This window comes from Euleptes europaea, chromosome 18, assembly GCF_029931775.1.
Source record: "Euleptes europaea isolate rEulEur1 chromosome 18, rEulEur1.hap1, whole genome shotgun sequence".
NCBI classification, from domain to species: Eukaryota; Metazoa; Chordata; class Lepidosauria; order Squamata; family Sphaerodactylidae; genus Euleptes; species Euleptes europaea.
The window spans coordinates 36,214,216-36,239,577 of record NC_079329.1 but is presented as its reverse complement, the minus strand read 5'-3'; the positions used below and the strand labels follow the sequence as shown (position 1 = coordinate 36,239,577).

At 46.3% G+C, this 25,362-nt stretch overlaps 1 protein-coding gene across 1 annotated transcript in view; it reads right to left on the bottom strand.

Annotated features, from left to right (window-relative positions):
* Positions 1–21,309, bottom strand: part of GSDMA (gasdermin A) — a 32,551-nt gene extending 11,242 nt beyond the window's left edge. Inside the window, exons 1-6 of the mRNA XM_056863896.1 lie at positions 21,080–21,309; positions 18,878–19,067; positions 5,138–5,303; positions 4,314–4,407; positions 3,143–3,181; positions 1,221–1,250 (exon numbers count right to left, since the gene is read on the bottom strand). Of these exons, the coding sequence (XP_056719874.1) occupies positions 1,221–1,250; positions 3,143–3,181; positions 4,314–4,407; positions 5,138–5,303; positions 18,878–19,067; positions 21,080–21,293 (733 nt within the window). The 5' untranslated portion in view covers positions 21,294–21,309. The remainder of the gene's footprint in view (positions 1–1,220; positions 1,251–3,142; positions 3,182–4,313; positions 4,408–5,137; positions 5,304–18,877; positions 19,068–21,079) is intronic.
* Positions 21,310–25,362: the final 4,053 nt, after the last annotated feature.

Below are 25,362 nucleotides of genomic sequence, written 5' to 3'. Positions count from 1 at the left end.
TGCCATGAGAAGGCTGCTTCGGAAGGGGGTGGTGATGGCCGTCACTCCTCCACCTGGCACTTGCTTCCAGCTCCTTTCCCCTCTTCTGTCCCGCACAACCTCCCTCACCCCTGCCAACTCTGAGGAAGGCCCCAGCACCCGCCGCCGGTGGGAGGCGAAGAGTAGGCTTACCAGGTCCCTCCTCTCCTCTGGTGGGAGGTTTTTGGGGTGGAGGCGAGGTGAGATCGCGGGAGCATGGCTGCGCCTATGCGATCATGTAACTTCCGGTTTACACCCGGAAGTGCCGCGTCGCAAGGGGCCTTTACCACTCAAACTGGGTGGTAAAAGGCCCGTTGCGATGCGGCACTTCCAGGTGTAAAATGCATCACAAGGGGCTGTCACTGGGAGTTTGAGTGGTAAAAGGCCCATTGCAATGTATTTATACCCGGAACTGCTGCATCGCAAGGGGAGTTTCAGTGGTAAATGACTCCTTGTGACGCGGCACTTCCAGGTGTAAACTGGAAGTGATGTGGTGCCGTGGGCAGGCACGGGCATTCGTTGCCTGCTGACCCTCAGCTGGTCGGTGGGCAGCCAGGTGATTGGCAGGGGTTTGCCCGCCACCACCTGGCACTTGGCAACCCTAGTGGAGAGCATGGCTGCCCCCACCTCCTCCTCGCTCGTCCCTCTGCCATCCTCAATGTCTCCCCAGTTGCAGGGAACCCCCCCAATCCTCGCCCCTTTGGGCCACAGCAGCCCCCCGGCAGTCTGGCCTCAGCCTCCCCTTATCCAGGATCGGTGGCACAGCCAGAGCCGACTCCCCGCAAAGCAGTCTGATTCCATCGGAGCCCGACAGGCCGCGGCGGAGATGAAGGTGGAGGCGGCAGACAGCAGCACGATCAACCTGTCGGTCCAGTAGGTGCTGAGTCTGTGGGTGCATGGCACCTCACTCCGGCACCTGACGGAAATGGGGTACTGGGTTTTCCTCTGGGCTCTCTTCTCCTCTCTCTTTGTCCACGCTGCTGTGAGTGTTTTAATGTTTGTGGTGCTGCAGAGGCATAGGCAAGGGAGAGTAATCTCTGTCACTGTGGTCAGCATTGGATTTCTGGGTTCTGTAACTAGAGCCATGATCACCAGCGCAGCCGTAGCTGGACTGGAGTTGCTGGGAAAAGCATGGCTCCCTTAGAAGCACTGAATTTTTTTTTTAAGTAAAAAAAAAAACATGTTTAAAAAGCTTTTACCTCCATCAGCTTGATATTCGATTTTGCATGCATCTGAAAGGAATCATAAATAGGAAAATGAGAAATATTGATAGTACACATACCATGAAGTGTCATTACATTAACTGATAATCTGTTATTTAACAGATAACAGCATGTGCAGTATAATACCATCACTGTGGATGATCTGTCATATGTCTGGGATTATCAGATTTTGAGTGGCGTATTGGTTAAGAGCAGTGGCTTGGAGTGGTGGACTCTGATCTGAAGAACCGGGTTTCATTCCCCACTCCTCCACATGAGCAGCGGAGGCTAATCTGGTGAACCGGGTTGGTTTCCCTGATCCTTGTTGGCAGTGCACGCTAAGTGCACAGTGAAGAGCAGTCTCACTGATTAAAGTTGCTTTTATTGAAGGAACTACATTTAGGATAGGAAAGCTAAGAGACAGAGCCTCTAGCTTGTTAACTGGCTAAGGAGGGAGAGAGAGAGAGAGTATAACTTCCGAGAAGAAGGAAGAAATTGCCCCTGAGAATATCAGTCTAATGGATATACAAGAGATGTGGAAAGAGGGGTGGAAAGGTGTCTAACCTCACAGCCCTATCTAGCTGACCACTTGCCCGCCCCCTGCTTTGTCTTCTTCTCAGTTCCATTGCACGCCAGACTTTGCAACTCTTCCAACACTCCTACACACGAAGCCAGCTGGGTGACCTTGGGCAAGTCACAGCTCTGTTAGAGCTCTCTCAGCCCCAGCCCCCTCACAGAGTGTCTATGGTGGGGAGGGGAAGGGGGTTGTAAGCCAGTTTGAGTCTCCCTTAAATGGTAGAGGAAGTCGGCATATAAAAACCAACTCTTCTTCTTCATCATCTCATGCTATTGCTGTGTGTTTTTTTTTCTATTGTAGAGGAAACCTGAAGATCTAAGTGCCCAGACATTTTTCAGAAAAGGAGGGAACTTAAATTTGCTAGTACATATTTGAAAGATAAAACAAAACTCTTTAAGTTAAATGTTTTTGGATAGTAGAGTGGGCAGTAGTCTGCCCACCTAATGGAGCCAGCTAGGGTTGCCAACATCCAGGTGGTGGTTGGAGATCTCCTGCTATTACAACTGATCTCCAGGTGACAGAGATCAGTTCCCCTGGAGAACATGGCTGCTTTGGAAGCTGGACTCTAAGGCATTATACCCCATTGAAGTCCTTCCCCTCCACAGACCCCACCCTCCCCAGGTTCCACCCTCCAAATCACCAGGTATTTCCCATCCTGGAGTTGGCAACCCTACTTTTAGCACAGGGGTGATATAATCCCCATACCAAGCCCCTGACAATTACTTGGCAGTTGCATTTTGGACCAATAGAAGTTTTTATATTTTCAGAATGTGTTTTTTATATCCTTTTACTTAAAACATATTGTTGTACAATCTGAACTCATTTTCCCTGTACCCTTACCCTCTGAACCATGTTCAAGTAATTTATCAGTGTGCAAGCTTGCCTTCCCCATATGCTGGGTATAATAAAGGCAGTGTGTATCAGCCAGCAACCTCTGCCTATAGATAAGTTGCTGGCCAAAGGGGTGCTGATGCTAGGGCCCCCAAGGAGACAGAGTCAGAAGACACTATTGCTCAGAAGGCTCTAGAACCTACTGCAGCCAAATGCACCTCTGCGAAAACTGGGTGAACACGGTATACTCGCTTGTGAATATCATAAGCATGCATGCATGGTACCATTCTTTAGATATTCAGGCTTTAAAGTTGTATCAGTATTTTGAATTGATTGTGACACCATAACCGGTGCAGCTCTCCTGAAAGCAGAATCAGTTCATTTCGCATAAGAGTGGAGTCAACCCCAGCTTGTCCTAACATCTGTGCATCAGCAGGAATTTCTGCCTATTAACCATCTCTGGCAATGAGTGTCCATGCATAAGTATGAAACAACACTACTTAAATATGCTTACCAAAAGTTGGTCTTGGGTCTTCTGCAAAGATTGAAATGCCTGTGGGAGGGGAAAAAACCCAGGAACTATTAAATAATTCACCAATCATGTTATAATTTGGAAAGATCTGACCATAGTCCAGAGCAAGTGAAGCATATTTTAGTGTCTGATGTACCCAAAAGGCCATGCCCCATACCCACAGTGGCTCCCTGATGGGGGTTAAAGTACTCTCTACCAGGAACAAAGTAAAGAAGGCATCAGAAATTGTATGCGACTAGGCCCAAAGCACCCTTATTCCTCTCCATAACTACTACCGCCACATCCAGTGTCTCACCTCTACAACAACTCCATCTCCCTGAGCCTCTCTTTTATCCTTTCTCTTTCATCCTTTTGTCCTTTCTCTACCCATTGGTCTTCTGCCCATTCTATAATCTCCTGGCTGTTCCCTGTGGCCCCTAAGATGTTTCCAGCTGCCCCATCTCTTTCTGTACTCCATTTATGGTACACAACCATACCATTGGAATGAAAGGGAATCCTGCAGTTTGCCCATTCACAATTAGTTAACCTTTTTGTAGCTCCCACTAAAATATCTCTGGATTGGTGTTCAAATGGGATTAGATCTATGAGATCATGATGAAGAAGAAGAGTTAGTTTTTATATGCCGACTTTCTCTGCCACTTAGGGAGAATCAAACCAGCTTACAATCACCTTCCCTTCCCCTCCCCACAACAGACACCCTGTGACGTAGGTGGGTCTGAGAGAGTGTGACTAGCCCAAGGTCACCCAGCTGGCTTCAGGTGTAGGAGTGAGGAAACAAATCCAGTTCACCAGATCAGCCTCCGCCGCTCATGTGGAGTGGGGAATCAAACACGGTTCTCCAGATCAGAGTCCATTGCTTCAAACTACCGCTCTTAACCACTACACCATGCTGGCTCTCCAAGATGTCTTGACTGCCTAATCCTGCCAAGCTGGAGTCTGTGGTGAGTCTCTCCTCCCTCCCAGGACCTCTCTGAAAAGGACAGTGAGGATTCAAGTGGGTTCTTTTAAAACACTTCTTATTTTGAAAATTCAGCTGCCACGATTGCTTTATCAAAGAGGAGGACAGTGTGGTAGGGGAAGGGTGTTCATTTTTTCCTCCTAACTCCAGCACAGTAACGAATGATAGTGGGCTATAGGTTTCAAAGTGTCTTACCTAAGGATCCTTTTCTGATCAGTAATCGTTTTACTCTGAATGCCAGGATGCAGTCCTTGGGGATGATTACTGCTTTCTTGCTGTCTCTGAGACCCTAGAATGAAATGGCATTTGCTCAGTTGCTCAATACATTGCTCAATATGTTGTTTCTCTTGCCATAATATGCAATCATGATTTATTTTAACTGTGGTTAGTTTGTGAAACTAGAACTCGGCTCATGGACACTCACATCCTGAGACTGTGGTTAATAACACACTTCAAACTATGGTTTCAAATCCTGGTTTGGTGGATCCTAGTGGGATGGTTTGTGTTCAGACAATGACAGGGAGCCTAAAAGATTGAGCTAAGAAACTATAAAATAATTATATTTATTTAGTGTACACAATAGATACGATTAAAAACACTGGGCCTCTAATATAAAACCCCCATGATAAACTGTTATGGAAATATTCAACACAGTTGATGCTACATGTAATATAAATGACCAATAGACCATACATGTTTTGGCCTCATATATATATATATATAACATGATTATTAAAAACATATCCAGAAATTAAAAAACCTTAATTCTTGTATGGCCAGATGTAAAGTTATAACACCAATCATGGGTCTTTTAACATGGTAACTTGCTCACACAAGTATCTGTTGTAAAATTATAAATGTTTCCAGATGTGCATAACACAAACCAGTGACAAAATCTATAAGCCATTCACACTAATTGCAGTTGGTCTAGTAAACCACAGTTGGTTTAATTAAACCAGGGCTTTGCATCACGTCTGGACCTTTCTCTCCAATTTCTGCCATACAAACACAAATCTGACCGTAAATTTCATTTTGACACGGAGTTCAGTGAGGATGTTGCCTTCAGTTTTGTTGGATTCCTTAAACTCAGCAATATCCACAGTCTCGACAGTCTCAGTGATCACATAGAGATCCTTTTGGAACTTCTCTGATTGCTGAATAAGCAAGTGGGTCAAGTTGAGTTTACTATAGGAAAAAAACAGGAACCAATGTACAACAACAGAACATTTATATAAATGCTAAGAGTGATTTTTCTAACAATCGACTGCAAGGCTAGGCAGAAGGTGACCATTCACTGTTCAAGCACCTTACAGTGCAAACCTGCGCTGAGTTCATTTACTCCAGACCAAATTGAGGGATTTCAATCACTTACACAAGTAACTCTCTGCAAGATTCCACTGTAAAAATAGCTCTCCTTTTCCTCCTCCAGTGTGGCTATAATCACTTTCTTATCCTTACTTTTAAAGCAGGGGTGTCAAACATAATGCCTGTGGGCTGGGTCCAGCTTGCAACACCCCCACACACACTCAATCTGCGCTGGCGAGGCATGGCCCTGCCTGACCATGTGACATTTATGTCATATCCGGCCCTCGTAACAATTGAGTTCAACACCCCTGCTTTAAAGGTCATTTATGCATGGTCGCTTTAACCTCCTTTATTCCCCATTTCAGCCAGGATCAAGTAACCCGGGATGGGGGAAACTGTATGCATTGGCTGGAATGATCAGGGATGAAACTGTGTGCTAATGGAGGCATGAATACAGAAAAGCAGCCTCCCAAGTTCAAATCAAGTCCCACCCCTTTAAATGCTGCTCTGTAATTGGCTTATCTTGCGAGAAGATTTCCTTCCCCCCAAACCCAACTGCCGCATAAAAAAGTATTTTAAGAACAAAAAACAAAAAATAAAGCCATGTGAAAGAAGGGGGGGGGGAGAAATCCAAGCCTCGTTTTAAAAAAGGCATTATTTTGCTCAGAAAGAGCTCCGAGGTAGCAGGAAGCACTTGAATCCCTGCCTCTTTACACACTGCTTCGTGATTGGCTGTGAGAGAAGCCAATCTTCTGTGCTTCCCCTGTTTGGCTATCTGTATGCTGCCTTGAAGAGGGGTCTGGAAAAGGGTGGGGCGAAGCTCAACCCAAGAAAGTTGTATGCTCGCTCAGTGATTCCAGAATGAGCCAGGTTGAACAATTTAATTCATGCCAGAAGAGGAATGGGAAAAGCCGGGTTCATTTTGTGTTGAAACAGGGTTGAGCCAACAAGGAATGAGGTCACATGAATACAGAAAAATTTGATCCTGGCTGAAACAGGGAATAAAGGAGGTTAAAGTGACCATGCATAAAAGACCAAAGTCTACCACATCAACTTCTCTTTCACTTTTATGTGAAGAAGAAGGCGCACACACCTTTGCTCTGGTTGGGAAAGCAACAGCAACAGCACCCTTTCCTATCCACCTGCTTCACACATGCACCCTTGCTCTGGATCAGAAAGGAGTGTACTATCCATCCTTTCTCCCTGCACCAAAGCTGCCATTTGCCTCTTCCAAGGAAAACATAGCGGTGAATGTTTATTTTCTCCTCTGCAGGGCAAGCTGCAAGGGAGTGGAGATGGTTTGCTTTGGGAAAACTGCAGAAGAAAGGTTTCCACAACTGATCACTGCAGACCTGCACCATTTTGTGTCTTGTTCCATCCACCAAGCTGGCATTTTGTGACTGATAGTTCTCAAGGCTCTTGAAGAAAGCCTTGAAGAAAACTGAGCAGCTCCCAGGAACATGAAATCTGCCCTCCCATGATATATGATGTATTTTTCAGAGTTCCATACATATGGATCTTTTTATAATGTATGACTCCTGTATCAACAGCTGTTGTGGTGTAGTGGGTTAGAATACTAGGTTAGTTTCTGCTGGATATGCTGCTCTTTTGATGCACAGTATTTGAACTCAGGTTCTCAAATTACTATGCACAGGGCCTCTTCTCCCCCGAAGAAATTCCCAGAGTACTTGGGGTTAAATGTATGCATCACCAGGGAAAATGCTGAATTTTATAACTTGTTGCTAATGTTCTTGCTGGTTGCAAACAAAAAACCCCTCCTGTTCAATCAGACTGAGGTCTGAAACTGATGACTGTGAAACTGACCAAAAAAGCAGCCTCATGGTATTCTAACTTCGAGGAAAGGGTTTGGATGAAGGGGAAAGACAAGTGGGAGGTGTGAGGGTCTCTGTCTTTGTGTCTCTGCTTTCCATCACCTGCGGTGTTATCAGTGAACTCGTAAAAGCAGTTCACACCTTCTGGTCTCAGGCGCCAGGCCTGATGGCCCATGTATCTTCCCCCCCCGCTGTTCTTCCTGCCAGTACTCCCTCAGGCCGGTGCGGCCTTGGAAGTGTGATAGCCGCACCAGACTTCCTGGGATCCGTCTGATGTTTTGTATTATGCCAAGCTTGTAACTTCCCATAACAATACGTGTGAACCCCAGTGCCCCAGTGCCCTGGAGTCAATATATTCTGTAAACCCGTATAGCCCCTCACTTGCAACTTTCTACCTGTGCCTGTCTCATCTCCTGAAGGCTTCAATAAATCTATTGTTTCTGTATCAACGTCTGAGCAACTGATTTGGAGAAGCAAACTCAGAGAGGGGGATCTCTCACATTAAGTTGCAAGTCCTTGCCTCTCGGACTGCAGCTGTACCGCTTTGGACAGAATGTCAGCCGACGAGGACACCACCCCTAACCCCGATGCCCCCAAGGATCCGGACGAGCCGGAGAAGCCGGACCCGAAGGAGGAGGGAGCCAAGCCAAAGGAACCGAAGGGTCGCGCCCCCGACCAAGATCGGGACGGACGTCCCCGGGGGCTTACTTATTGGCTGGACTCTCCCAAGGGCTGGTCGCTCTCGCGGACTGCGGCGAAGGATCGCCGGTTGGCCTTCCCCAGCACGGGACTCGAAGGGGACCCGGCCCGCAAAGAGGCCCTCATGGAGGAAGAACGAAAGCAGTGGCAGGAAGACCGCCGGGCTATGCAGGAGCAGATGGAGATCATGCAACGCGTAATGGGTGAGATGGCCACGACCCTAGATGCGCTGAAGTTGCAACCTCCAGCCGGTGCTCCCCCAGACGGGGCGCCGGTAGTTCCGCCCGCAACCCCTGCCCCCCCGGCCCGTCGGGACCTGAAAGTCACGTATGACGGGTCGGGAGACCAGTTGACCTTTTTTATGGTCCAAGTAGACGTTTTTATGCGGGAACAAGGCCGAACCTTCGTTTCTGAGGAGTCCCGGGTGCAGTACGTGGCTTCCTTACTGCAAGGGGAGGCGGCTGCCTGGATGGTGTTGCAGTATGAACTCCGCTCGCCGGTGCTGCGAACCCTGGACGAGTTCATGGTAGCACTCCGAAACCGTTTTGAGGACCCGACTCTGGGTGAGCGGGCTAAAGCCTCCCTGATGCAACTGCGCCAAGGGACTAAGTCGGTGGCGCAGTATGCAAGTGAGTTCCAGTCACTGGCTAGCCGAATTCTGGACTGGAGTGAAGCTACCTTGGTACAATGTTTCAGGGAGGGTCTCAACCCAGACCTCCAACATTGGGCCTTCATGCAAGGGAACCCCCCGGATGTGGAAGGTTGGGTTCGCCATGCTGCTGACATCGAGAATCGCAAACAACTCCTGAACTTGTCCAAGCAACGGCTTGGGCGAGACCCCAGGCCCCGAAGTGACCGTGGCCGGGAACTCCGGCAAGGGGGTGGCGGAGGTCTCTCGGCCGCGGAACGCCGCAAGCGGTTCGAGGCCGGCGTCTGCCTGATCTGCGGGGGAAAGGGTCACTTTGCATCGCAATGCCCCTCTCGCTCAGGCCGTCCGACCCCCCCCCGCCAAACCCAGGCCGAGCCAACGAAACCGGCCGCCGACAGCCAGCCTCGCCGCAGAAGTGGACCACTGAGCCGGCGCTCCGGCGCACCCTCCGCTCTCCACGCGCGCCCCCAGGATGGGGCATCCGACTCTACGGTCCCATCGGGGTCCCGGATTACAAATACCGTCTTTGATTCGGACGGCTCCCCGGAAGCCACCACCCCGTCCCCCTCTTCCAGCGAGGAGGAAGAGTGGGAACAGCCGGCAAAAAACGCCGTCGGTCTGCTGTAGAGGGGGCTCCGCAGCAGACCGTCCCTATCGTTGTGCAAGGAGCTCCACCGATGGTAAGCGCCCAAGAGGACAATGTATTTGTGCGTGTTCATCTGTCCCTACCCAAAGGGGGTCCCCCGTTAGAGGTCCCCGCGTTGGTCGACTCGGGGTGTGCCCGCACCATGATAAATGAGGAAACTGCCAAGAAGTTGGGTGTCCGGCGCAAGCGGCTTCCGGGACCCCTCCGTTTTTCCCAAATGGACGGGAGTGACTTTAAACGGGGCCCTGTGACCCACAGAACTGCAGCCGTGATTATGTCCGTGGGGGAACATTGGGAACGGTTGTATTTCACCATCGCCCCTATTGTAACCCCTGTGGTGTTAGGGATGAACTGGTTAAGGGGACACAATCCCTCCATTGATTGGGTTAAACGGGTGCTTTCCTTCCCCGAAAACCCCTGTGGGTTGCATGACAAGGAACGGGTACTCAGAACTCCAGCCGCCGCACTGGTAGGGTCCCCCGCCCCAGTCTCTCCTCAATTACCCTCTGAGTACTCGCAGTTTACTGATGTTTTCGATGTTAGAGAGTGCGACGAACTGCCTCCCCACAGAGAAACGGACTGTGCCATCGAGATTGTAGGGGAAGGCAAACTGTCTAAGGGAAAGGTTTACCCCATGAGCCCTAGTGAAAAGACTGTATTGCGAGACTATCTGGATGTCAATCTGGCGAGGGGTTTCATACGCCCCTCCAAGGCTCCTTATTCAGCCCCAGCTTTCTTTGTAAAGAAAAAGACGGGAGATTTAAGACTGTGTATTGACTTTCGCAGACTGAACGCAGTCACCCAGTCTAATGCTTACCCCCTCCCTCTTATTCCTGACCTTCTAGCACAATTAAAGGAGGGCCGAATCTTCACCAAACTGGACTTGGTAGAAGCCTACCACCGCATTCGCATCAAAGAAGGAGACGAACCCAAAACGGCCTTTTCCAGTTGTTTTGGGATGTTTGAGTACCTGGTCATGCCGTTCGGACTTTCGGGGGCTCCGAGTGTCTTTATGCAATTAATTAATGAAGTTTTGCATGATTTACTGTTTCGGGGGGTGGTGGTATTTCTCGATGACATTCTTATTTACTCTGAGACCATGGAAGAACATGTGCGCCTAGTGCGAGAAGTGCTCCAGCGGCTGCGGGAGCACAAACTGTATGCTAAGGTGTCCAAGTGTGAATTCCACCAACCTTCTATTACATTTCTGGGGTATGTGATTTCCCACCAAGGGTTGGAAATGGACCCCGCCAAGGTCCAGGCGGTGCGGGACTGGGAAACCCCCACTACCCGCCGCCAACTTCAACAGTTTTTGGGGTTTGCCAACTTTTACCGGAATTTCATTCCCAACTTTGCCCAAGTTGCGCTTCCCCTCACTGCCCTGTTGCGTACCAAGGACAGGGGGGCTAGCGCCGCACTCCCCTCAGCCCGTCTGCAATGGTCTCCCCAGTGCCAGCAAGCTTTTGAACGTTTAAAGCTACTTTTTTCATCCGAACCCGTTTTGGCTCACCCGGATTGCACCAAGCCCTTCGTGGTGCAGGTGGATGCCTCGGATGTAGCCATGGGCGGGGCCCTATTGCAGAGGGATGAGGGGGGACGGTTGAGGCCATGCGCCTACTTCTCCAAGAAGTTTTCCCAGTCCGAAATCAACTGGGCCATTTGGGAGAAGGAGGCAGCAGCGGTCAAACATGCCCTTACCATATGGAGACACTTCTTGGAGGGGGCCGAGCTGCCGTTCGAAGTGTGCACTGATCACAAGAATCTTGAGGCTCTCAAGGGAGCTAGAAAACTCAATGCCAAACAAATTCGGTGGGCCCAATTTTTTGCAAAATTCCGGTTCACCCTCAAACATGTCCCTGGCAAAGAAAATGCCCTAGCTGATGCTTTGTCACGACTTCCCCAGTATCGCAACGATTTCGATCGCCCCGTCGACTCCCTGTTCACTCCCGAACAGCGAGGGGAAGTCCCTGGCTTGGCCGTCACCACCCGATCCCAAGCCCGCCAACCGGAGACCCCCCCTACGCTCAAAGGTATCCCGGAAGCATTCCAACAGCGACTCCGGGACGCCTCCTTACAGGAGGAGGAGCACCATCTCCTCCCCACGGGCTTGGAACGAACCAACACTTGGTGGGTGCAAGGGGGGAAACTATATGTCCCATCTTCCCTTCGCAAAGAAGTATTGGGACTTGTACATGGGGCCAGGCTAGCGGGTCATTTTGGTTTCATAAAAACGCTTCACCTGGTTCGAAGGCAATTCTGGTGGCCCGGTATGAGATCTGATGTAGAGTTGTATGTGCGCAGCTGCCCCACCTGCGCCACAGCCAAGAAACGGATGGGAAAACCCCCGGGGCTTCTCAAACCGCTTGAGAACCCCTCCCGTCCCTGGGAAGTCATCGCCATGGATTTTATCACCGACCTACCTCCAAGTCGGGGGAAAACGGTTCTCTGGGTTATCACAGACCTCTTTTCCAAACAGGTTCATTTCGTTCCATGTGCAGGTCTTCCTTCAGCCCAGGGCTTAGCTAAACTGTTCATCACGCACGTCCTCAGGCTACACTCGATCCCGAGGAAGGTCCTCTCCGACCGGGGGGTCCAGTTTGTTGCCAAATTCTGGCGGGCTTTCCTAAAGTTAATGGGAGTGGAGGAACAGGGCCTTTCTTCCGCCTATCACCCCCAAACGGATGGTCAAACGGAACGAGTAAATGCGGTAGTAGAATGTTATTTGCGTTGCTATGTAAATTTCCACCAGGACGACTGGGTCGACCTGCTGCCATTTGCCGAATATGCGTACAACAATGCGCCTCATTCCTCTACCGGCTTTAGTCCCTTCCAAGTTATATACGGGACGGATTTTGGCCCTTTCGGTTCTGCCCCCGTCTCGCCAGAGCTCCAGTCTACCCCTGATCTTCAGGAGTGGATTCAGGTGGTTAAATCCACCTGGCCATGGTTGCTCAAAAATCTGGAAAGGGCAAAAAGCAAGTACAAGGAACAAGCAGACAAACACCGGTCTCCGGGATGGGAACTCAAGGTGGGGGAGCAAGTCTATCTGTCCACCAAAAACCTCCGCTCTCTTCGCCCCTGCAAAAAACTGAGCGACCGTTATGTAGGACCTTTCCCCATTACCAGAGTAATCAACGAGGTTACCGTGGAACTGAGTCTCCCTAAGACTCTCAAGGGAGTTCATCCAGTCTTCCATATAAGCCTCCTCAAACCTTATGTAGCGGCTCCCCAGTTCCACCCCCCTCCCGCTCATGAGATTCCTACCGTAGTAGGAGGGGATACCCATTTGGAAATATCCAAGGTTTTAGATTCCAAATGGAAGAAAGGGAAACTGTTTTACTTTGTTCGCTGGAAAAACCTTGGCTCCGCTCATGACGAATGGGTGGCCGCACCCCACATGGCAGCTCCTCGCTTGGTCCGAGAATTCCACCTCGCTTATCCCGATAAGCCTCGTCCTCTCGGAGGGGGGCCTTAAGGGGGGCAGAATGTGAGGGTCTCTGTCTTTGTGTCTCTGCTTTCCATCACCTGCGGTGTTATCAGTGAACTCGTAAAAGCAGTTCACACCTTCTGGTCTCAGGCGCCAGGCCTGATGGCCCATGTATCTTCCCCCCCCGCTGTTCTTCCTGCCAGTACTCCCTCAGGCCGGTGCGGCCTTGGAAGTGTGATAGCCGCACCAGACTTCCTGGGATCCGTCTGATGTTTTGTATTATGCCAAGCTTGTAACTTCCCATAACAATACGTGTGAACCCCAGTGCCCCAGTGCCCTGGAGTCAATATATTCTGTAAACCCGTATAGCCCCTCACTTGCAACTTTCTACCTGTGCCTGTCTCATCTCCTGAAGGCTTCAATAAATCTATTGTTTCTGTATCAACGTCTGAGCAACTGATTTGGAGAAGCAAACTCAGAGAGGGGGATCTCTCACAGGAGGGAGAAGCAAGAGTAGGCATGGGGGAAAAAATCCAAATTTACAAGTGGGCATAGGACTAGTTTTCAAACATCAAGGCAGATGTTAAACTCTGGATAAAACAGCATCCACAAAATGCGGGGAAAACACAAAGGGAGAGCGAGGCGACTTCTAAAGGTCGGAAAACATATGCATAATGAAAACATAATGAAAGCCCCACTTCAGGGAAGGGTAACTTGGATTTAAAATAACAAGTTCCTTACTACATTCTAAGTTTCCTATCTCATCCCAGAAGCTGGGAGTTCTATAGCTTACATCTTCACATGGTAAAATCTAAAGTATAATGGTGATCGCTTCTTCTTGCTAAACGAAGAAGCTCCTAGTATGCAAATACTTTACAACTTTACAACTTTACAACTGTCCTGTTTAACCAATAGCTACTTGACACATACTGTAGGTTACATCACCTTTGATCTGGTCAGCTTGGTTACAAACAGTTTAACCCTTGAGTGACTGAAATACAATGAAACTCGCTACCTAAGACCCAACAAACCCCTTTTCGAGTTTACATAGTGTTCAGGCATACAAACATAAAGCATCACGCAAATATTCAAATTGTTGCTTGTGCAGTGGCTTTGTCAAAATGTCTGCCACCATCTCTTTGCTTTCACAGTATTCCACTTTCAAAAGTCCTCTCTGTTGCTTGTCTCTCACAGAGGCAGTTTTGTATTGAAGAAATCTTCTTCCTTTCTTGGCGCTTTCCTTGCTCAGTATTGCTATGCAAGCTTGATTGTGACAGGTGTCAGTCCATCTATTCCGAAGTCACGTAGTAATTCAAGTATTTCCTCTAGTTCCGCACACGCGCTGTTGGCCGCTTCACATTCAGCATCTATTGAAGAGGTTACAACATTTTGTTGTTTCTGGCTTGTCCAGGAGATTAGGTTGCCTTCAAAGAAGAATAAATATCCACTTGTGGATTTGCAGTCTGTTCTGTCTCCACCTAAATTAGCGTCCATGTATCCTATGAGTCTTGGTTCATCATTTGGAGTTATCTTCAGTTTTAAGTCAATTGTTTTCTTTAGGTATCCTGTCAGGTGTTTTATCGTACTCCAATCGTGTTCTGTAGGTGCGTTGGTCTTTCTGCTCAGAATTCCAACTGCAACAGCTATATCTGGTCTACTAACATTACTCAGGTATAGTAGTTTTCCAATTGCTTCTCTGTATTTGTGATTGTCCTTCAATGGTTCACTTCCTTCCAGACTCATATATGATGGGTCAAGTGGAATGTTTTTGGTTTTGCACTCCATCATATTCATAAACTGTAGAAATTTCAGTATTTTGCTCCTTTGGCTGATTGAGAATCCATTATCTTGATCTCTTTCAATTTCCATTCCAACATAGTTTTTTACTTCTCCAAGTAGTTTGACTTCTACTGATTGGTTCAGTTTGTCTGCTATTTGCTTAGCAGCTGTTTCTGTAATCCATTTGCATCCCACAGCCTTCTTTCCAGGTGGGAGTGTGGTTAATTTCCAAGTTTTATTTTTCTTCAGCGATTCTAATTCATCTCGAATTGCGTCTAGCCATCTGGTCCGCTCACCATCGGGAAGCTTTTCCAGCTCTTCCCAACCTGAGGGCTCCATCTGACTTTTCACTTCCGCATAGAGATTCAGTTTAGGCGCTGGTATTCCTTTTGTAGTCCTTGTGGATCTTCTTAGGATTGGAGAGGGTGAGGCAGTTCCATCAGCACCGGGGTCATCCCCTTTTGTTCCTGCAGTCTCTTGGTTGTTTGCAGAATCAGGTGGTATGATTTCCCATGCTGTAAACGGAATCCCCTTTTCTTCCTCTTCACAAACCTCTGGGTTAGATGAGTAGCTGCTTGGCTTTCCATTCATGACATCTCTCTCATCTATGTACACTGCATTCAATGCTTGAACTTTGAATGTCTTTGGATTCATTACACGGTATCCTTTCGGGAGGTATCCTACTAAGATTCCAAGTTCTGTTGTAGGACTTAGCTTTCCCCTTTTCTCTTTCCGAATGTAAGCATACACATGACTTCCAAAAGCTTTCAAATGTCTTAGACTAGGCTTTCTGCCATTCCATCTTTCATATGGAGTCATGTTAATGGTACTAGAAATTGTCCTATTGTAGAGATAGGCTGCTGTACTAACACATTCTCCCCAGCAGGGGTCAGGCAATCCTGTCTGCAACAACATGCATCTTGCACTTTGCATCAGAGTTCTATTGAATCTCTCCGAGAGTCCATTGTGCCGTGGTGTGTATGCAACACTGGTCACATGTTCAATCCCCTCAGATTCAACAAATTCCTTCATTTGATTATTGAGGTACTCAGATCCTTGATCTGTAAACAATACTTGTATTCCTTTATTAAACTTGTTCTTCACCATGGCAGCATACATCTTAAACTTATCAACTACTTCAGTCTTTGATTTCAATAAGTAGACATATGCATATCTTGAATAACTGTCTATAAAATGTAGAACATATTTAGATCCTCCAGCAGAATCTTTGATTGGCCCAATAAGATCAGAGTGAACTTCATCAAGGATTTCTGCCTTAACATCTGTGCCTCTCTGCACGTGCTTTGGGGCAGTTCCTTTCCCTTTAATGCAAACACTGCATCGCTCCTGACTAGCAATGCATTCTTTCACTGCTACATCACAGTCATTCAGCAGTTGCTTCACAGATTTGAAATTTCTATGCCCTAATTTCACATGATATCCATAAATACAGTCCTTGTGATTACACTCCTTAGCCTTCATTTCATTTGATTTTCCATTATAAGCAGCTAGGTGCTCTGTTTCTGAATCACAGGCCTCATCCTGTGCTTCCTGCAATGCCTCATCATTGCAATCTGAATCAGAAGTGTCTATTTCATCCGCTATGTTAATCAAACAGTAATGAGATCCCTCTGCTTTGGTTGGATAAATCCGTCCTTTAGGGTCAATTAAACAACATCAATTTTTCTCCATAGTCACTTTAAAATCTGCATTATTCAGCTTCCTTACAGATATTAAGCATTCTTTGGCGTTTGGCACATGGTAAACATTCGTCAAATTCAGTTGCATTACATTTCCACATAGGCTCTCTATATATACAGTCACAGATTCCTTTTCCTTGCAAGTAATTGACTCTCCATTGGCAATTGTAAGCTTTTCATTGCATAATTCCATATGATTAAAACATTCCCTGTTAGACCATAAGTGGCAATCCGCTCCCGAATCAAGAATTATGTCTCTAACATGCTTGGATTCATTTCTATTCTTTGAATTATCACAGGAAAATTCCTGAAACATGAGGGTAGCCATTTCATTTGGCCTTTTAGTTGTACTCTGGCCCCCTCTTGTGGCTGGTTGGCGCGGTTGCTGCCTTTCCAGCCTTTGTCTGAATTTCGCGGGCTTTGGGTGAGAAGGAGGGGGGAAACCCCCCTTCGCCACGTTTTCTTTGCATTGAAAAGCCTTGTGTCCAACTTTCCCACAAAAAAAGCATTTAAATATTTTCCTTTCATGCACATTCATCACTGAGATCCCACTTGATACTTCATTTAAATGTTTCTGATCATTTTCAAATTCTTTCAGTGCACAGACAAGATCATTAAGATTCAGGTCCTTTCTGCCCAAGAGATTCCTTCTTTCTGACTGATATTTTGGGTGCAGACTGGCTAGGAAGATTGTTAGAAAGTCTCTTTCTGAAACAGTTTCCCCTGCAATTCGAATCTCTGCGGCCAGGTTCTGTAATTGTCTTAGATGCTCAGTCAGAGAAATATTTTCTGGCATCCTGCTTGAGAATAACTTTCCTTTCATTGCCATAAGCTGATTAGAGGAAGTTACAGCATATTTTGCAGATAACTCTTTCATTATATCTTTGGCTGTTTCATTACTTAACAGTATATCAGACTCAGTCTGGCCTAATGCTCCCATTAAGAGGCAGACCGCTTGTGCATTTGCCTTTTTAAAATCAGGGTACGTTGGGTCATTTTCATCTGGCTTTTCTTTATCTATGACCCATTCAATGTCCATAGTGGCAAAGGCAAATATTACATTTCTTTTCCATAAAGCAAATGGCGTTTGGGCTATTGGAGGAATAGTCACAGTTTGAGGGCTTTTTGCACTTACTACCCGTGGAATGGTGTTGGGAGGGGTTGGAGCTCCCGTGCTCGAGGTGGCTTGGCCGCCTGTGTTCGACATCCCCGCAGCTTCCCTCCTCTCAGATTACAGCGCGCTGGGTTTTGAATTCCTCCGGTCTCACACGAATAGGTCGGTGAGCTCTTGCAGAGAAAAGATCCCTTCTGGCATTTTGTAATCCGTTTGGTTCCCTGGAAAAATCCTAACTTAAATTGTGCGTGTTTTGGCTTCTCCAAAATCCATTAATAATTCATAATAATATTCCAACCATCCTCTGCTACCATTTGATGGGAATAATACCCTTGTCAGAGGAAATGGATTGTTGAATATTAATGGAATCAGCGTTAGAAGCTAATTAAGGTTGCACGCACACAATAAAGACTCGCAGTCTCTTCTCTTAGTAAAAATCACCTTTACTTACTAACTTCAGGGAAGGGTAACTTGGATTTAAAATAACAAGTTCCTTACTACATTCTAAGTTTCCTATCTCATCCCAGAAGCTGGGAGTTCTATAGCTTACATCTTCACATGGTAAAATCTAAAGTATAATGGCGATCGCTTCTTCTTGCTAAACAAAGAAGAAGCTCCTAGTATGCAAATACTTTTACAACTGTCCTGTTTAACCAATGGCTACTTGACACATACTGTAGGTTACATCACCTTTGATCTGGTCAGCTTGGTTACAGTTTAACCCTTGAGTGAATGAAATACAATGAAACTCGCTACCTAAGACCCAAAACTTCTAAAGGTCGGAAAACATATGCATAATGAAAACATAATGAAAGCCCCGAAGTACTCAGGGCTTGATGGCAATGGAAACAACCAGTGCATAAAAGGCCCTAGACTAGGATCTGAGAGAACCAAATTCAAATCCCTACTCTGCCATGAAACATAGTTGCTGGATGACCTTAAGCCAATCACTCTCTCTTGGCCTAAACTACTTCACAGGGTTCTTCTGAGGGGGGCAAATGGGAAAAGGTGAGCGAAGTCTGCCATCCTGATCTCCTTGGAGGAATGGCAGGATAAAAATGGGACAGACAGACAGAATTTCTTGTTTCCCCCCTATTTTGTGCTTTGGGATTAGTTAGTGTGGAGGGCTCAAAGCAGCATTTTTCCACATTCCTCCCTAGTGGGGAAAGAGTAGCTTAAAGTGCTCTCTTGGAGACCTCAGAAACAGAATGAATGAATGAATGAATGAAAGTGATGGTGAGAGCATTTTCAGTTGTCTCCAGGTTTTGGTTGGGTCTGGAGAGCCAGCGTAGTGTAGTGGTTAAGAGCGGTGGTGTAGTGGTTAAGTGTAGTGGTTAAGAGTGGTGGACTCTAATCTGGTGAAGCAGATTTGTTTCCCCACTCTTCCACATCAGGCCTGCTGGGTGAACTTGGGCTAGTCACAGCTCTCTCTGAACTCTCTCAGCCCCACCTACCTCACAAGGTGTCGGTTGTGGGCATGGTGATTGTTGTGGGGAAGGTGATTGTAAGCCCCTTTGAGATTTCTTAAAGGTAGAGAAAATCAGGATATAAAAACATGCTCTTCTTCTTGGAGGTGGATACCCATACAGCTGCTCTCTGCCAGCTTACCTGTTTCCATTTAGAGAATCGAGAACTTGGGGACTGATGTGCCTCTTTTTCACTTTCACAGACCTTGCATGAGACAGGTTGGCACTGCTCGTCACTTTCAAGGTTGCCAGGTCAGTAACCACACTCACATCCCCCTCTAATTTTCCATCCACGTGGTCCACTATGGTGAACGGGTCTGAATCACAGATATCTAGGTACAGAAGTGGAGAAAACCTGCGATGAGGAAAAAATAATCCTAAAGAAAGCTGATATATTGGTAGGGAGGATATCCATGGAACAGAAGAGGACAAGCATTGATGAAGAAATCCAATTCATTACAGAAAAGAAAATAACAAAGGAAAGGGGCCTGAGCAGGTTGTATTCATTGTGGAGGAATACAAAACCTGGGGAAGTAAACTCTGTGGCAAAATTTGAAAGAGCTGGTGAGCACACAATGTGGTTGTGTGTATTTTTAAAAAATGTTTCTGTGCCGCCTTTCCACCCAAATAGGGTGGAGAACATTAAACATAAAAATACTAAAACAACATTTAAAATGTACATGTAAAATATTTAACAATACAATTAAAAACATACAGACATTCAAACACAACTCAACTGCCAAACGAAACAAAAAAGTCTTCATCTGCTGGTGGCAGACACTGACAGAGGGAGACAGATGAATCTCAGTGGGAAGGGAGTTCCGAAGTTTCAGCTCCATGACCAAGAAGGCCGTTTCTCAAGTTGCCTCCTGTCTAGCCTCAGTTACCAGAGGCACCCAGAGCAAGGCCTCCAAAGATGACCAGAGTGGACAAGTAGGTTCATATGGGAGAAGGTGGTCCTTAAGATATGCTGGTCCCGTAGAGACCTTTAAAGATCAATACCAGCACCTTGAATTTGGCCTGGAAGCAATTTGGGAGCCAGTATAGGTGGAACAAGACTGGAGTGATATGGTCCTGTGAACCACTCCAGTCAACACTCTGGCTGCAGCATTCTATACCAAGTGTAGCTTCTGGATAGTCTTCAAGGGCAGCCCCACATAAAGAACACAGCAGTAATCTAATGTAGATTGTTACTGTAGTGCCTTAGTAACTTAGTTTATAGGGAAAACATATATGCTGTCACATATATGTATATTTACATAGCATAAGACACACACACATACATATATATATATATTCTTATACACAAATCCAGAATCACTAAGCATGATGGGTAAAATACAATTCTTTGGTCAAGACACATTTACTAGTGTAAGGCTTGGGTCAAATTGACCCAATACACAGTTTGCAAGGCAGCTGCAGGTGAGATCATTATTTCTGATGTGTGTTTGGATGGTACAGTCAGGTTTCTTAATTAAGCCTGGAGCTTTGATTTAAGACAAGAAGTGTCATCCTGGAATGTAAACTTGTGGTTCCTCATTAACCATTAAGGAACGCCTTGAAGAGCATTTTCTATTGGATATGCAAATAATTGCTTATACGTCCAAAAGGTTTATTGGACAGTTGAGTCTATATACATGCTTGCAATCCTTTGATGTGTGTGGAAATTGCTCTGCGCTTTAGGCAATTTTCACCAGCATTTTGCATATTGGCCAATAAAACAAACTGCTTTGAACCTTCAACTTCCAACTGTTTTATTGTGATTGAATATTGATACAATAAGGCAGGAGACATAACATTACCAGGGCTTGCACCCCAGTGGCAAGATCTTTCCTACCCAGGAAGGGCTGCAGCTAGTTCACCAGCCAGAGTAGGCTGCTACCTGTACATCCAACAGGAGGCCCGGGTGCAGCAGAATCAAGCCCAAGTTTCTCCTTTAGGCAGGGCAACCCTCCTGGCACACAGGAAATTTAAGAAGAGCTGGATTTTGAGGAAGCTTGCACAATATCCTTTCTTTGGCAAGGTTCGTTCTGCAGTTTCTTTGCTGGTTGGTGTAATTTATTCTGGTTATGCCTATCATGAGGCTGGCAAGAACTCTAAGCTACCCTATCTGAAGCCCTGTCTCACCCACTGAAAATATTTTTCAGCTTCCTCTCTTCCTTCCATGATTCCACAAGACATTGCCTTAACACTTTCAAGCCATCTACTTGCAGCCTATATAGATACAAACTTTCTTTTAAAAAATAACATCTAAGGTACTCAAGAAGCTGAATATTGCAGCCAGTTCAACAATACACACAAACGCGTGATTACTGCACACAGGGGACCCAATCTTGGAGATTACCTAGGTGCGCAGGATGCTCTCCTGGCAAGAGCACATCATGTAGCTTGTAGTCAGTTTTATGGTAACGGTGTTTCTGCCACCACGGGCTCTTGCTCTTCCTTTGGACCAGGCACAGAGCTCTGAAATGGTTGTGGTCTACCAGGCAGCGTACTGGGATCAAGTCTCCTTCTGGATCCAGTTGTTTAGCCAGTGATTTTGTAGCCTTATGGAACATCCTTTCTGGGAGCTTTGGAGTTTGACCTTAAGTAAGCAGCAAGAAGAAAAGGAACAATATTGTGACTTGCACAACCGGTTGCGCAATCTGTCAGAGATCCGTCTTCTTCTTTTTCAACTTAACCTCCTGTGCTCAGATCATGGAAGAAAGGGCCGGGCAGATCGTTCCGTAATGCATCCATTAACCCCAAATCCTGTTTCTCCTCAATTTTAGTGCTTCCTACTTGTCCTTTTATAAGCGACATTCCACGTCCTTTCCTACAGGCTGCGCTGCAAATTATTCATATAGAACACATTCTATTTAAAAAAAATAATAGGAATGTCTTTACCAGCAAGAATATCTTCCCCTTTTATCACCCTTTGTTCTCATTATGCTCATGGGAGGTGGGGTCCATAAATGTAAACCAACGACCCCCTTTTCCAGGCTCATCAGAAAATCCCCTGATTTTGTAAAATCCTAACATTCTCCCATATGTTGGGACGACAAAGGGCATTTAAGCAGGGCTGTTTCCCCGCAGTGACCTCCACCGACTGCTTCGGGGCTTCCTTAGAGCTCTCTCAGCCCCACTTACCTCACAGGGTGTCTGTTGTGGGGAGGGGGAAGGAAGGTGGTTGTAAGCCGGTTTGATTCTTCCTTAAGTGCTAGAGAAAGTCGGCATATAAAAGCCAATTCTTCTTCATCATCATCATTTCAGGTCAGAGGGGAAAGCTTAGCCCTCTCCTCCCATGTGCCACAGTCCTGATCCAAACTGGGGCTGAGAACTGAGTTCCAAACATGGAACACTAGCACACGTCTTGATTACCTCCCAGTAGGATAGAAGAACCTTTTGGTCCAGGAACCTTTTTGGGTCTGATTATCGCGACAATGAGGCATCTTGCCCTGGAGACTTTATACAACGAAATATACAACTGAAGAAGCAACGTGTATGCGAAACTGATGGGAATTTTACCCTTGTTAGAGGAAATGGATCGTTGAATATTAATGGAATCAGTGGCAGAAGCTAATTAAGGTTGCACGCACACAAAGAAAGACTCGCAGTCATTTCTCTTAGTAAAAATCGCCTTTACTTACTAACTTCAGGGAAGGGTAACTTGGATGTAAAATAACAAATCTCTTTCTACATTCTAAGTTTCCTATCACATCCCAGAGTGGGAGTTCTATAGCTTACATCTTCACATGGTCAAATCTAAAGTCTAATGGCGGGGGCTTCTTCTAGCTAAGACAAAGAAGAAGCTCCTGGTATGCAAATACCTTTACAACTGTCCTGTTTAGCCAATGGCTATTTGACACATACTGTAGGTTACATCACCTTTGATCTGGTCAGCTTGGTTACAAACAGTTTAACCCTTGAGTGACTGAAATACAATGAAACTCGCTATCCAAAACCCAACAAAACAAATACCAACCTAGAGGTATCGTCTTGCAACTTGCAACCTTGTCACCAGCAACAATTGGATTATCATCATCTCCATTTGAACTTTTGTTTTTGCTATTTTTGGGTGATGCAACCTGACTCACAATTTGAGAGCAGCAAGTAGCTTGGACTTTTCAGTTACAATCGTTTCCTTATAACTTTGGACTGTTTTCTCCTCCCCGGCTGGGAAATATATAGTTTTGGATGTTAACTTGATATTTTGAAGGAGATTATAATTATTGCTGGAAACATATCTTCGAGTTGTGTAATTACTTTAGATTGGAGCCTGCGTGCTGTTGTTGTTGCAACTACGTTAATTTCAGCACAGGTGTGTCTGTTTCTATAGAGAGCCTCCAGGTACTAGCTGGAGATCTCCCACTATTACAACACCTCCAGCCAATAGAAATCAGTTCCCCTAGAGCAGTGGTTCCCAACCTTTTTTTGACCAGGGACCGCTAGGACTTTTTTGTTCGGTGCAGGGACCCCAAGGTTCAAAATAAAAATTCAGAGAATTTGAAAATAAACTTTAATCATAACTGTTAGTTAAACATTAAACTTAGAATAATATTTGAATATATATATATTTATAATAGAGAACTTTTAATTGAAAATATTAATTTATTATGGGTTTAGAACTTTGTTTCGCGGACCTTAATTTAGTTCTCGTGGACCCCTGGGGGTCCATGGACCCCTGGTTGGGAACCAGTGCCCTAGAGGAAAGGGCAGCTTTAACACTCTTTAAACTGTATGGTAACTACGTATTTACACAGCTCTGTCAGTCTTGGCCTACTCTCATTCTGCTCAGACCCCAACCGAGGAGAAACAGAAATAAGGTGTGTGACACTTCCCTATTCCCGGCTCCTCCCAGGAATTTCAGCATAACCAGTTTTCCGGTATTGCTACGCTGAGGGACACTGGAGTCTGACCCCTTCAACTTTCCTGGTAACCTCTCTGCTGGAGTTCAAGGATGTGTGCTGCCAGCCAGGGTTCCTTTGGATTCTGGCATTGCCCCAGATAGAAGGGGGATCTTCAAGCAGCCAGGGAAGCATTTTCCACTGGGCTGCAACATTTCTTCAGTCTAAATATATCTGCTGGGATTCTTGATGTGAGGCTGATAAAGCTCTGTGTGCGAAGGGAGAGAGGCAGGAGGCTATAAAGGATTATAGCAGCTATAAAGGATTGTTGCATGAGTGGATCTTAGGGTTGCCAGGTTGGGGAATACCTGGAGGTTTTAGGGGGTGGAGCCTTAGGAGGGTGGGATGAGGGGAGGGACTTCAATGGGGCATAATGCCATACTTTCCAAAGCAATCCTTTTCTCCAGATGAACTGATCTCTTTTGCCTGGAGAGCAGTTGTCATCCCAGAAGAAATCCACTACCACCTGGAGGTTGGCAACCTTAGTGGATCTGGGCAAAGTAAGCAAAGTCATGCTGAGCTGGAGATTCCCTCCTTGGCCAGACAGCCAGAGAGAGACGGTAGAAAGAGCCAGGTGGGGGGTGGGCTCTTGAACAAAATAAGGAGGCAATTGTAGCTAAGGATGCCCATCAGAAGAGGTAACCCTGTAATCTGAGCACTGCCAACCTTTCTTTTCACATTTGAAAGTATTTGTGAAAGTATGTTCTTTGAGCATCCTCTGGTGGCCCATCTAAGGCATCACAAGTAGGTACAGGGACTTGATAGCATCAGTGACATAGCTGGGAATAGAATTCCTCTCTTGCCAAAATAATTTACCTTTCTAGCATCCTGCTGCAGAGCTGGGTCACACATAGCTCATGATATTCATCCCAGCACACAGCAGTTCTTTGTAATCTGTGAGCTAAAGAGTGGAACAAAATCTCACATGTCATACTGTGATCTTTTTGAAGGAGTGCTTTTAGCAGCTTAGGCTTCTTTGCCAGCTAGTCATGTTCCTCAAAAGCTCTAATCTGGTCTCAGTCAATGACCTTTTATGCAGGGACGTTTCCCTGTGGTCACCCCACCAACTGCTTCGGGGCTTCCTTTTGATTATGCAGGCGTTTTGCGACCGTCAGAGGTCGTCTCGCTCTCCCCGCACATTTTGCCCACATTGTCAAGATTCTGGCTAAAACAGCATCTGGAAAATGCAGGGGAAACGTGGGGGGGTGGGAGAGCGAGTTTTCATAATCAAAAGGAAGCCCCGAAGCAGTTGGTGGGGTGGCCGCTGGGAAACGTCCCTGCATAAAAGGTCCTTCATGTCTTGCAATATCCACACATTTCACAATCTTTGTACTATATTTCACAAATTTCACAATCTTTGTACTATAGCAGTTATTTACAGCTGGATATCCCTGCATGGACAAGACACTGTAATTGCAAATGGCTGCAATACTGCAATACATGTGGATATTGGTGACTTCCTGTTTACATTACTGCAACATGCAACATACTGACCTACTTGAAAAAAATGTTCAGACAGATGATCTTAAATGTGATCATGGGTTCTAAGTGGAACATGCCACAGAAACAGTATTATCTGAGATTTATGCCAACTGCCAGTGTGCTTCTGGGCCCTGTTCAAAGTGCTGGATTTGACCCATGCACAGTTTAGGGTGGAGATACTTGAGGAATTCCCTCTGCCCATGCCAGCCTGCCAGTGAACTAACACTGGGTATGGGTGCTTTACTCTACATGCCTGGAT